This window comes from Anolis sagrei, chromosome 3 (genome assembly GCF_037176765.1).
Source record: "Anolis sagrei isolate rAnoSag1 chromosome 3, rAnoSag1.mat, whole genome shotgun sequence".
NCBI classification, from domain to species: domain Eukaryota; kingdom Metazoa; phylum Chordata; class Lepidosauria; order Squamata; family Dactyloidae; genus Anolis; species Anolis sagrei.
Window position 1 is genome coordinate 71,614,009 of NC_090023.1, and position 13,844 is coordinate 71,627,852.

The 13,844-nt window shown below is 46.7% G+C and overlaps 1 protein-coding gene across 1 annotated transcript in view; it reads left to right on the forward strand.

Moving 5' to 3' along the window:
* Positions 1–4,392: 4,392 nt before the first annotated feature.
* SIM2 (SIM bHLH transcription factor 2) overlaps positions 4,393–13,844 on the forward strand; it is a 72,689-nt gene continuing 63,237 nt past the window's right edge. Inside the window, exon 1 of the mRNA XM_060770351.2 lies at positions 4,393–5,078. Coding sequence (XP_060626334.2) covers positions 4,904–5,078 — 175 coding nt within the window. The 5' untranslated portion in view covers positions 4,393–4,903. The remainder of the gene's footprint in view (positions 5,079–13,844) is intronic.

Consider the following 13,844-nt stretch of genomic DNA (forward strand, 5'->3'; position numbering starts at 1 on the left):
CTGCTTCTGAAGGGGGCGGGAAGGGGTTATGGACATATATTTCCTTGTGAGTAGGACCAATCGTGAGTAGGGTGCAGTAGGTTAAACCGCTGAGCTGGCTGAGCTTGTTGACTGAAAGGTCACCGCTTCGAATGTGGGGAGCGGTGTGAGCTTCCGCTGTCAGCCCCAGCTTCTGCCAACCTAGCAGTTCGAAAACATGCAAATGTGAGTAGATCAATAGGTACCGCTCCGAAAATAACGGCGCTCCACGCAGTCATGCCGGCCACATGACTCTGGAGGTGTCTACGGACAACGCCGGCTTTTCGGCTTAGAAATTGAGATGAGCACCACACCCCAGAGTCAGACACGACTGGATTTAAATGTCAGGGGGAAATCTTTACCTTTTATATATGGGAACCTTTACCTAAGCCCAATTTAATCCAAGGGGCCTGGATAGGTCAAGTCAGCAAGCACTGGAACTCTGTCATTTCAAAGGAGGACCCTTTAGGCAAGTTTTGAGTGCATATACAGCAGGCCTGGGCAAACTTGGGTCCTCCAAGTGTTTTGGACTTCAACTCCCACCATTCCTAACAGCCTTAAGCACTTTCCTTTTCCCCCTCATCCGCTTAAGCAAATATCCTTGCAGCTGCGTCTTGCCTAGAGGAAGGCAAGAGGCGTCCTCACTCAAGGAAGACGAAGAGAGAGGCCAAAATAGAGAACGACTACATGGCCTCACCGGGGCAATAAAAACCAGGGCAATCAAAATACCTTTGAAGAGGAAATCACCTCATCCTTTACAGGTATCACATTGCTAAGTATTCAAAGGGGGAGGAGATAGTTGCATACAGGAAGAGTAAGGACAGGGCCCCTTCTGAGATAGGCACAGGAATTTGGGGAAGGAATCCCTCACTCTCTTCTATCTAGGCTAACTACTCATCGAGGGCTGGAGACTTGTGCAGTCAGGGATGAACCTCAACAGAAACAATCAGGGCCAACAAAGGATTCTCCCCAGGAATCCTTCAACCCCAGGATTCCACACCATGGCAGTTAAAGTGGAGTCCAATTGGGTTCATTCTACATCACCCTATATTGGTAATCCAGCCCGGATATCACAATTCATGATGCTGGACCAGTCTGACAACCACCTTGTCAGACTACACAGAAAAACCATTGTAATCCACAAGCATGTGGACAATGTCAACAGAAAGGATGAACAAAAATGAACAAAATCTGTCTATTGGTAGAATCAGGACAGTAAAGAAAGAACAACATTCAGAAAGCAGAGAATTCCAGACAGGAAACTGATGGGAATCAGGAGCTGTTAGGCTGAAAAATAACCCTCACTTGGGGTGATGCCACAAAAATATAGCAGAGTGCCAAAAGCAGTTAATAACCAGCAGAGGGAGGAGTTAGTGGCATGCAGGAGGAGTAAGACAAAGCCCCTTCAAAGCCCCTTCTGAGACAGACATGCTTAGGAATTTGGGGGAAGAATCCCTCACTCTATTCTATCTAGGGTGACTAGTCATTCATGGCTGGAAACTTGTGCAGTCAGGGATGAAACCCAACAGAAACCATCAGGGCCAGCTAACAACTCCTAACAAAGGATTCTCCCCAGGTAGGAAGCAGCCAGAAAGGCCTGCCCACCTGTGCGGATGATGACCTAGGAAATCCTGGAACTGGTTTGAGGATGGTGATGACAAAAACCACTGAGCACTGAAGCCTTTGAGTAACTTTTCGTGGGAGTTTGTTGTCTAGTAACCACCGCAGTTTGACGCTACCTGGGAACTGATTTCAATGGTAGATGCCGACAAGACAGGTCTTGGTGTCCAGATTTCTAGGAAAACCTACCCCTGCCCACCCCCACCCCCACTCCCACCCCCCCCCCCCAAATCCCAGCAGGACAAAACGTGCCATTTGTTTCCAGCTTTGTTCTGAGTAACTTGAGAATCGCCCTTTGAGCCTGGAGGCACTGGTGCGTGTTGTACCTGGACCCTGGACCCGGGGGTCATAGTAAGGAAATCTGGGGAGTTTGGTCACCTTTTGAAGGACCTCTTTCTTCCTGGGGGTCTTCCTGGGGAGTGGGCTTCGTTTTCCAAACGAAACTTGTAAGTTGAGGAGTCCACTGCTCCCTTCACAGTCTGTTTGAACAAGGCCTCTTGTAAATAAATATAAATGTAAATAAATTTAAATAAAGAACAACACTCAAACACGGGGGGGGGGGGCAGACAAGAAACAAACAGGGACAGCTAATCACCTCTCAACAAAGGATTACCCCAGGCAGGAACAAGACACACCTAAAAACTGTCAGGCAATCAAATGTTAATCAGGGTGGCCAAATGAAACACCTAGGAGCCAGATGTTTGTAACTCGGGGACTGCCCTTTGAGCCTGGGGTTTATAACTCGGGAGGACTGGGCCGCGGGCTGGGGCTCCTGGTATGTGATGTCACCTGCCTGTAGTTTGGGTGAAGAGATAATGCACCTACCTCCAACAGACAAGAGTTCTTTCTCCCATCCAGGACTTTGAACAGATCTATAAACCCAATTTTCCTAGTTTGCAACAGACCTCGCAGCCTCTGAGGATGTCTGCCATAGATGGAGGCAAAACGTCAGGAGAGAATGCTGCTAGAGCATGACTATACAGCCCGAAAAACCCAAAACAACCGAAGGCCTCTTATCTCCCATAAGAAGACATTTAACGAGGAGTAGAGAGCTAGCTCAGTGTAGTGTTGGAATCCAGGGGCATTTACACTGTCCAATGAATGCAGCTTGACTTGACACATTTGAACTGCCCTGGATGAAGGCTATGGATTCCTGGGAATCCCATTTAATCTGTTTACAACCAGTTAACGCAGCTCCTGCACCCTCCACCTCCTTGCATGGGGATAATAAAGCCAGTGGAGTCAGTGGGATTTCACGTTTGCAAATCAAGGTTTTTCTTCTTAATTCTTCTTAATTTCCCTCAAATCGGCGACCCTGTGAATGAGAGACGACCAGAGCCCCGCCATCCACTGCCCAGCTCTGGCCTTGCAAACTCAGGGCTGTGACTCCATTGACTGCATGTTGTTCGCCTGTAATGCGGTTCTCCTCTTTCCTACTGCCTCACTTTGGACCGTCTTGGGGGTCTTCCCACACAGCCCTATATCCCAGAATATCGAGGCAGAAAATCCCACATTATCTGAGTGTGAACAAAGCAGATATTGTGGGATTTTCTGCCTTGGTATTCTGAGATATACGGCTGTGTCGAGAATTCAAGCTTTCCTCTAGCGGCCATTTCGCTAGGTCATTTCGACTTACCGAAAACTCAGGTACTCACTACAAAACTTTTTGAAGTGCCTCCGTTGGTTGAGTCCTTTCTCCCTTTGAACCACTTTCCACAAAGTCCTGGCCCCTTCTTTTCTATCGATTCCTGTAACCGACCAATTCTATCAGTTGAAATAATAATGGCTTGTTGTGAGTTTTCCGGGCTGTATGGCCATGTTCCAAAAGCATTCCCTCCTGACGTTTCGCCCACATCTATGGCAGGCATCCTCAGAGGTTGTGAGGTCTGTTGGAAACTAGCCAAGTGAGGTTTATCTATCTCCAGGGTGGGAGAAAGAACTCTTGTCTTTTTGAGGCAAGTGTGGATGTTAGAAATGATAAGTATTTAATGGCCTCGCAGCTTCAAAGCCTGGCTGCTTCCAACCTGGGGGCTACGTTGTTTGGGAGGTGTTAGCTGGCCTTTATGGATTCTTGTCCGGGATTCCCCAGCTTTTTGAGTGTTGCTCTTTATTTACTGTCCTGATTTTAGATTTTTTAAAATACTGGGAGCCAGGTGTTGTTCATTTTGATAATTTCCTACTTTCTGTTGAAATTGTTCATGTGCTTTGTGTGGATTTCTTGTCCACATGTCTGTGGATTTCAATCCCTTCTCTGTGTAGCCTGACATGGTGGTTGTTGGAGCGGTCCAGCATTTCTGTGTTTCAAATAATATGCTGTGTCCAGGTTGGATCTTCAGGTACTCTGCTATGACTGACTTCTCAGGTTGAGTTGGCCTACAGTGCCTTCCGTGTTCCTTGATTCACTTTGGGCAACGCTGCGTTTGGTGGTCCCTATGTAGACTTGTCCACAGCTGCATGGTTAAACCGTTTATAGGGTTAGATTTCTGTTGTCTCACCTTAGTTGTTAACTAGGATCCAGATGTTTGTAACTCGGGGACTGACTGTAGTTTGAACTGCATGATACGGGTGAAGAAACAATGCACGTCAAACTGCATTCCACGAGAGTGTAGATCCAGCCTTTGAAAAGGGGCGTCAGAAGGGAGCTCGCATACATTCAGACGCACAAGAGAGAGACACTCTTCTCCAGGCCAGCCTCCTCCTCCTCCTCCTCCCCCTCCTCCCCCGCCCCCTCGGCCTCCCCCTCCCTCCCTCCAATCCGGAGCGCGCGCGAGGGAGCGAGTGGAAGGCGATCCGTGGCCGCGGGGCCATCCCTCACCCGGTCAGGCTTTGCAGGCGGCCAGGGAAGGGTTTTCTCCTTCTGCGAGCCTTTTCCCGTGAGGCCAGCCCACGCGAGGCCAGCCCACGCGGCCCTTGAAGGGTTCCCAGTGAGGAGACACGTGTCGGGAGAGGAGAGAGAGAAGTCTACCGGGAAGCTCGGGCTCCATCGCGGAGCTCGGGCTCCCCCGGTTCAAAAGGCTCTGCGACTTCCACCCACCCGCCGGCCGCCCTTGACCTTGACTCGGAGGGGAGGCGCGGAAAGAAGACTCTCAGAGCTGGGCGAGGGGGCAAGCAGAGCCCGAGGCTTCCTTCCGAAGGAGTCCGTGCGGGGGACTCTCCCGCGGGAGGCGAAGCGGAGGGGCATCCCCGGGCCCTACTACTATGCCAGTGAGGCCCCCCGCCAGGCGCCTTCCTCTTCCTCTTCCTCTTCTTCCGCGCCGGATCCGCCATGAAGGAGAAGTCCAAGAACGCGGCCAAGACGCGGCGCGAGAAGGAGAACGGGGAGTTCTACGAGCTGGCCAAGCTGCTGCCCTTGCCCTCGGCCATCACCTCCCAGCTCGACAAGGCCTCCATCATCCGCCTCACCACCAGCTACCTGAAGATGAGGGCCGTCTTCCCGGAGGGTGAGTCCCGTCTCCCCGTCCCTTGGCTCGGCCCCGGCTCTCGCCTTCCTTCCGAAGCCAATGGGGAGAAGCGGGGTCGCTTGTTTCCCCTCTCCCCGCAATGGGCTTCGGCTGGAGAAAGGAGGGAGAAGCTTTGGGTACACCTACCCTGCCGAATTAATACAATCCCAGCCCACTTTATCAACACGGATGCAGGAAAGTAGTTGCTTAGTAAGGTACCAACACGCTCAGGCAGAGAAAGGCGAAAGACCTTGTAAAACTACAGCTCCCATGATTTCCTAGCCCCAGTGTTCGAACCCGTAATGGAGCCTCCTGGAGCAATGGGTTAAACCCTTGTGCCTGCAGGACTGCTGACCAAAAGGCCGATTGTTCCAATCGGGGAGTGGAGTGAGCTCCTGTCTGTCAGCTTCAGCTCCTCATGCTGGGACATGAGAGAAGCCTCCCCCAGGATGGTAAAACGCCCAGGTTTCCTCTGAGCATGAAGTCCCTTGAGCAACGTTACTGCAGACGGTCAGAGTTCCCTGGGTAAAGTCTTTGCAGACAGCCAATTCTCTAACACCAGGAGCCACTTGTATCATAGAGTTGGAAGAGACTTCATAGGCCATCCAGTCCAACCCCTTTCTGCCAAGAAGCAGGAAAATTGCATTCAAAGCACCCCCCACAGATGGCCATCCAGCCTCTGGTTAAAAACTTCCAAAGAAGGAGCCTCTACCACACTCCGGGGCAGAGAGTTCCACTTCTGAACAGCTCTCACAGTCAGGAAGTTCTTCCTAATGTGGTTTCTCAATTTCTCAAGTCGCTCCTGACAGGGGAAAAACCCCATAGAAATGTCCCTCTTCCGCACCCTCTCCTCCTTACCGAGAGACAGACTCAAAGCCCATAAAGAGGGCACTTTGTCGGGCTGGGCTCCGGTTTGTTTACATTCAGCAAAGGCGCTCCGAGGCCCCGGATGGCGAGTCAGGCGCCACCACGACCAACCCCGAGACCCTTTGTTTTTGCAAAATCGGGATCCTAATCAGAGGGACCCTTCGGGAAGCCCACCGCCCCAAACCAGTTGCTTTGCCTCGTCCCCAAAGGCAGCAAAGGGGTTTCCGTTGGTTGGCAGAATCGGCTTCCGAGTGAAATCGTGCCTATTTTCGGAGAGGCAGCTGGAGTGGGAAGGGAAGGGTTTCACCTAGAGATCTCTGCGTTTTCCCTCCTGGAAATAATTTCAGTTCCACGAAAGGCCCTGAAAACCTTCGACAACACAATTCCAGTTCCATTCAGATCAGGGAATTCCTTCAAGCAAACCTTTAAACCAGCCCTTCGACTTAGAAACAACACACACTTCCTTCAATTCCTAAATATTCGGTATATTATCTGGGGAAAGGCGGGATAATAATCACGCCAATATAATGAAGGGACCCATGCTGCCTTTCATATTTAAAGAGCCACGTCCGAAGCGAATAACCTGTGGGAGAGTCGTTTCCAGTGCAGTTAAGAGAAAAAAATGCTTCCCAACAATAACAACAACAACAAGAGGCTTTCTGGAGAAATAACCGAGGCGACTAAAGCCTTGAGGACGGCCTGCCCCACTGAACCACTAAAACCCTTTGCTAAATAAGTTTTCACTGAGCGCCCTTCACACAAAGAAAGCACCAGAAAAAAACTTCACTTAACGCTTTCTCCTGTTGCGAATTTTTTGCCCAAACTTAGGCCCTTTCCCTATAGCTGAATAAAATCCCACATTTTCTGCTTTGAACTGGAATATATGGCAGTGTGGACTCAGATATCCCAGTTCAATGCAGATATAGTGGAGTTTTCTGCCTAGATATCCTGGGTTGTATACTGTGTGGGTTTGGGAGGTGGCTTTGCTCGTTGGTTTGGGTAGACCGGCCTTTCCAAATGTAGGCAGGAAGGAGATTGTAAAGAGAGAGGGAGACCAGGGCCAAGTTCTCTTCCAGAACTACTCTGTATCCTCCAACTCTTGTCCCGTTAAGAGAAGGATTGGGTGTTGTGGGTCTGGGTCTGAGACATCAGGGCTCCAATCTACACATACGAGTTGTTTCAGTCTCAAAGGAAGGGCAATCGGAACAAAACCTTTCGAAACCATCAGAGTCACGTACCTAAGGGCCCTTCCACACAGAAAATCCCACAGTATCTGCTCTGTGCTTCCACACAGCTGTGTGGACTCAGATAATGTGAGGTTTTATGCCTTGATATTCTGGGATATAGGGCTGTGTGGAAGGGCCCTAGGTTAGCTGACATTGCATTCAATAGGATTTACTCCTAGGTGAATGCATCTAATGTAGAGATGCCAAAAGTTCAGTTCCCCCTTTCCACGCAGCTGTATAAAATCCCACATTATCTGCATTGAACTGGTATATAGGACAGTGTGAACTCAGATATCCCAGTTTACAGCAGATATTGTGGGATTGCCTGCCTTGATATTCTGGGTTATATAGCTGTGTGGAAGGGCTCTCAGTTGTCTGTCAAGCTTTCGTAAATTGGTATATAAAATTAGTATCATAAACAAACATTTGCTGATAATAAATCAGCATTTTCAAGGCTCGGTTTCCTGAAGTATTTTCTGAAGAATCCACTTGTCAACACTGCACCTTGTTGCTAACGGTTTTGTATAAATGCGGCCCTTTTACACAGCTGTATAAAATCTATATTGAACTGGATTATATGGCAATGTGGACTCAGCTAACCCAGTTCAAAGTAGATACTGATGATAATAATAATAATAATAATAATAATAATAATAATAATAATGTTATTACAATATTGTGACATTGTGGATTATCTGCCACACAGCTGTATAAAATCCACATTGAACTGGATTATATGGCAAGGTGGGCTCAGATAACCCAGTTCAAAGCAGATACTGATAATGATGATGATGATAATAATAATAATAATAATAATAATAATAATACAATATTGTGATATTATGGATTATCTGCCTTGATATTCTGGGTTATATGCTGTGTGGAAGGGCCATGGGTGTGTGCAGAAACCTTTTATTGTTGCCATTTTTTGGTCCCCAACAATGAGGCGAAGGGACCCCATTTGGGGTCAGGAGGACCCACATTTATATTCTAAAATTAGTGCAGTTCGACATTAATTCTGCAGAGTAGATGCGCCCTTAGTCACAGGCTGGATCTACACTGCATTGAAGGGCAATATAAGGGTTTGACCATATGATCCAGTTCAACCTGCATTGTTTGGCAGTGTAAATAATAATAATAACAATAATAATACAATTGTGCCGATTGTTCACAGCCCTGAGTCGCCTTTGGGCTGATATGGGCGGGGTAAAAATGATATAAATAAATAATAAATACATTTATTATTATTATACATAATAATACATAGTGGCCTTTTGCAACATTCACACTTGCCTCAAGCATACAAGAGTTCTTTCTCCTACCCTGGACATTATTGCACAGATATGTAAACCTCACTTGCTTAGTTTCCAGCAGACCTCACAACGTCTGAGGATGCCTGACATAGATGTGGGCGAAAGGTCAGGAGAGAGTGCTTCTGGAACATGGTCCTACAGCCCGGAAAACTCACATCAATCCAGTGATTCCGGCCATGAAAGCCTTCAACAACACAATAATAATACACTTTATTTATATTCCACTTTCTCTCCCCAGAAGGCCTCAGAGCAGATTATAGTTTACATATATAAGGTAAACATTCAATGCCTTTTTACACAGTGAACAAGAACATATAATACACAGACAGAGATAAAGGCCTTTCTCTTTCCATCTCCAGAGTCCAGCCATAGTTAAATCTACTGAAACGAATGGAAGCGAGTTGAGGTGATTTCAGTAGGGCTGCTGGAAGAAGACGCCAAGCCCCAGTTTCAATGCAACTTTATTTTGCAGAGATCCCAAAATGACCCAATTCAATTGCTAATCTCTGTGAGAGCAGGCATCATAAATAGCACCCATGGGCGTTACATACATCTGATTGACCTACACCTCCCCCCACCTTGAAATATGGTGAGTTTTATTTAGTTTGGGACTAACAATTAGTCTTAAATTCATATATAATTCGGCTCGCTGTCGATCCTAAAAGATCGATCCTTCCTTCCTTGGAAGAACCGCCATTCTCTTTCAGAAACCACCACAAAATAAAGGAGGGCTTCTGCCTAGTCCATAAAGAAGTGCTCCCACTCCTGTCCATTAGAACTAGAAATCCCGAAGGGGGGAATCTTCTTTCTGAGTCTGCCCGACAGAGGGGAGTCTCTTTTTGCTCCAAATTGGGTTTTCTTGGTACGATCATCTTCGGAGGAGGTGGCAATTGCCTTCTACTGAGTCTGAGAGAGTGTGCCTTGCGGGGGAGGGTTGAAGCCTAGTCTCTCAGGGCCCTAGTCCAACACCGAGCCACTACCCCCCTTTTTAAACCTATTACAACGCCATTTATTCTGTCCTGGCTCAGATTGGCGCCATTGCCTTGGCTGTTGCTTGTAGTTTGGCTTGCTAGCTCTTTGTCTCGCTTGCATCTTCGTTTCCTCGGTTTGTGTGGGTTTTTCCTTTGGATCAGCCTCAGCCTCACCTGGGACCACTTCATCACACTAGAGAAAAAATCCACTTAAAATCCGGTTTCTGCCCCCTGCAGAATTCTGGAGTTTGTAGATTAGGGAGGAGACTTTAACAACTGCCCTAAACTATAAACCCGAGAATTTTGCAGGAAGCACAAACCGGATTTTAAGTGGATTTTTTTCTAGTGTGATGAGGGCCAGAGGTTGGATCTACACTGACCTATATCTCAGGAGCTGGTCCGAAATTATTTGGCAGTGGAGACTCATATAACCCGGTTTAAAGTAGTTTAATCGAGGATCAGATCCTGGAATATAGGGCAGTGTAGATGCAGCCTGAGTGTCTTCAGAGTTCAACCAGCTGCATTGATTTCAGGACAAGTTTCAGGCTTGTTTTGTCGCACCTTGTTGTTTTTAGTGGACTAGCTTTGTCCCAATTTGACTGGTTCCGGGACACGAATATTATCCCCAGCAGCCACCAGTGTCCAGCAAGGTCCAATTTAAACTATCAGGTATCTCCCCAGGCCGATCGCAAAAACGCCCAGGTTAAAATCTCTGGGATTTCTCTCTTCGTTCTTATTTGCGAGGCAGGAAAGAAGGCATTTCGTAGCTGGATCTACACTATAGAATTAATGCAGCTTGGCACCGCTTTAAATGTCATTACTTAATGCTATGGAATCTCAACCGGGGAAGGAGAGGCAAATTTATATTATTTGGAACTGCCTGTTGTGTTGAGGGTTGGAAAGCAGTCGTGTCAGACTGTCAGTCTTGGATAGACTGGCCAGGGGTAAAGGGACATGGGAGATGTAGTCCAGCACCATCTAGATGCGGACAGGACACCCTCCCTTCGTTTCCAGAGAAATCGCTTCTTTCCAAAGTCCAAAAACCTACAAATTCTTAACATCAGGGAAATGCTTAAGGCTCACCCATTGAGGGAGGCTGCTTCAAAACCAGGGAAATCATCTACTAGTCTCTTCCCAAGAATGCAACATTCCTACACAAATAAATCTACCCATAGGTCAATTTTACTTGTCGCAGTCGAATTTACTATTAAGTCCATAGCCACGTATTGTGGACAAAAGGCTATGGAGGGCTTGTTTCCCATCTAGCACGGTTTTGATCGCCTGTTTTAGCAAAACAAAAATTAAAACCCGTTTCCTGTACGCTTTTCGAACCATTCCCACTGCGAATTGGTAATTAATTCCTTACTACAGTTGGATTTACACTGAACTGCATTATATGGGTCTAGGCTGCAGTGTAGAATGGATCCAGGAGATTTCTCTGGGAGTTAATTCCTCCTGAACATCTGAGAAAGCGTGGCATTGACTACACTTACACCATAAGTGAGTGGGAGTAAGATCCCTGGCACTCCAATGGCCCAGTGCCTTATTCTTTCCACTTGTGAGAGGACATCAAACTTGTCTGTAATTACTGTGTAGGCCTTTGTGAAATGCAAATACAAAATGGGATTTATGGGATTTATTCCCAGGTTATTATTATTAAATAACTTTTCCCGTGTCGGGAGCGATTTGAGAATCTGCAAGTCGCTTCTGGTGTGAGAGAATTAGTCGTCTACAAGGACGTTGACCAGGGGACGCCCGGATGTTTTACCATCCTGTGGGAGGCTTCTCTCTTGACCTTGCATGAGAAGCTGGAGCTGACAGACGGGAAGTCACTGGCTCCCAGAGACTTGGGAACCTGCAAGTAACTTCTGATGTGAGAGAATTGGCCGTCTGCAAGGACGTTGCCCACGGGACTCTCTGCCCGGATGTTTTACTATCCTGTGAGTGGCGGCTCTCATGTCCCTGCATGTGAAGCTGGAGCTGACAAACGGGAACTCGTGGGCTCCCAGCGACTTGAGAACCTGCAAGTCACTTCTAATGTGGGAGAATTGGCCGTCTGCAAGGATGTTGCCCAGGGGACTCCCACTCCAGATGTTTTACCATCCTGTGGGAGCCTTCTCTCATGCCCCTGCATGAGAAGCTGGAGCTGACAGACGGGAACTCACCCGCTCCTCGAGGACATTTCTGTCAGCAGTCCTGCCTGCAAGGGTTTAACCCATTGTGCCAGAGGGGGCTCCTATTAAATACACTAAGGGCACCAGATCCCGCTTGATTTTGGAAGCAAGGACAGTATTGAGATGGGAGGCCGCCAATGAACACCAGGTGCTGTGGGCTATATTTTAGTGGAAGGAATTGGCCAAACGACCTCTGGGTATTTATTCCTTGCCTAAGAAAACCCTATGAAATCTGTAGCGACTTGAATATATCCGTCCATCTGATTCAGGGTCAAACTGCATTGATTTTACAGGGCAAACCCAAGTTTGCAGAGTTTTCTTTACAGGGAGAAGCTTGAGATTGTAGCTTGATTGAGATCTCTGAAGAGTTTACCAAGTTCTCCAAAAGCAGCAGTTGAAAACATTTCCCCATTCTCTGTCTATATAGAACTAAGCTTCAAAATCTTTAGACTGAGGGTCTCATCACACGAGAGGAAAAAATCACTTAAAATCCGGGTTCTGTCTCCTGCAGAATTCTGGAGTTTGTAGTTCAGGGAGGAACCTTTAACAGCCTCACTAAACTACAAATTACAGAATTCTGTAGGAGGCAAAAACCAGATTTTAAGTGGATTTTTTTCCCTGTAGTGTGATGAAGAATTTCTGTGAGAGTTAAACAAAGGAGACCTAACTTGAATCTTACTTTCCAGTAAAACACCCATCCGGCTTGTCTGCAGTTTGCTTTAAATAAAAAAGAAGCCCATTAATATTAAGATCCCTCATCAATCTAAAAAAATAAAAATGTAATGTTCGTTTGTGGGATTAACAGAACTCAAAAACCACTGGAGGAATTCACACCAAATTTGGACCTATCAGGCCAATGAGTGACCATCACTCATAAAAACACTGAAAAACACAGAAGAGACTTAAAAATCCAAAAAACAAAAATTACATTACAATGCATGCGCATTGTATATGAAAACACACAAACACACACACACACAAACATATATGAATGAATGAAAACACATATATACACAAATATATGTACACAGAAAACACAAATACACAAACTGGGCCACAGCAACTGCTAGTATTAAGATATACATCTACTTTCGTCTTGTGTTTAGGTTCAGTTTCCTTGAGACTTTCTCTCCCGGAAAATGAATCAAAATTCAGAAAGTGAAAGAGAGAGAGAAAATGAAAGAGCCCATGACCCAAAAGTGCCATTTCTGGTTGAGAATCCCTTCAAATACACTCTAATCCCCTTTCACAACCCCGTCATTATACTTCTCCAAAGACAACCAGAGAAGAACTTGACGGCTTTGAGTGTGGTGGAGGCTCCTTCTTTGGAGGCTTTTCAACAGAGGCTGGATGGCCGTCTGTGGGGGTGCTTTGAATGTGATTTTCCTGCTTTTTGGCAGAGAGGTTGGACTGGATCCCCCATGAGGCCTCTTCCAACTCTATGATTCTATGATTTGCGATTTTACAATATCAGAGTTTGTGGTGGTGCATAGTTTTTGAAGCTGAACTTGGAGGGGATTCAAACCATTTATGGTCATAGATGCAAATAAATATTTAGGCCCCTTCCAGGAAGAGGGGAAGACAGAAAAGAGGACTATCGGAACTAGAATTCCTTGTAACCAGGGTTATTATTGCTTCGGATTTTTCTGTCAGGAGTGAGTTGAGGAACTTCAAGTCGCTTCCGGTGTGAGAAAATTGGCCGTCTGCAAGGATGTTGCCCAGGAGGCTCCTGGATGTGTTGATGTTTTACCATCCTTGTGCGAGGCTTCTCTCGTATCCCTGAATGGAGAGCTGGAGCTGACAGAGGGAGCTCATCCCCTCTCCAACCTGTAGGCTTTCAGTCCTGCCGCACAAGGGTTTAATCCATTGCGCCTCCAGATGATGTTCCGTGTTTACTTTTCCCTCCAGCCTTTCTCTTTCAGTCATTCTTTTCAATGTTGGAGATTTTGAAGTCTCTAGAAAGTTACAAAATGCAAAAATAGAGTAGTTCTCCTTAGTTCAGAAACAAAGAGCAGACGAGGAGCGTTTATGACTTGCTTGAGAAAGGCTAATAAGAGTCTTCTAAATGAAGGGAGAGGAAATTTGCATTTTTTTAAAGAATCTAAGAAGCAGCAAAACAGAGAAGGCCTCTTTTCTGTGTTTTACACTTCAAGGGTCGGGATCTTTTCCTCCTCCCCATTGCAGCCCCTCTTGCACCTACACTGTAAAATTAATG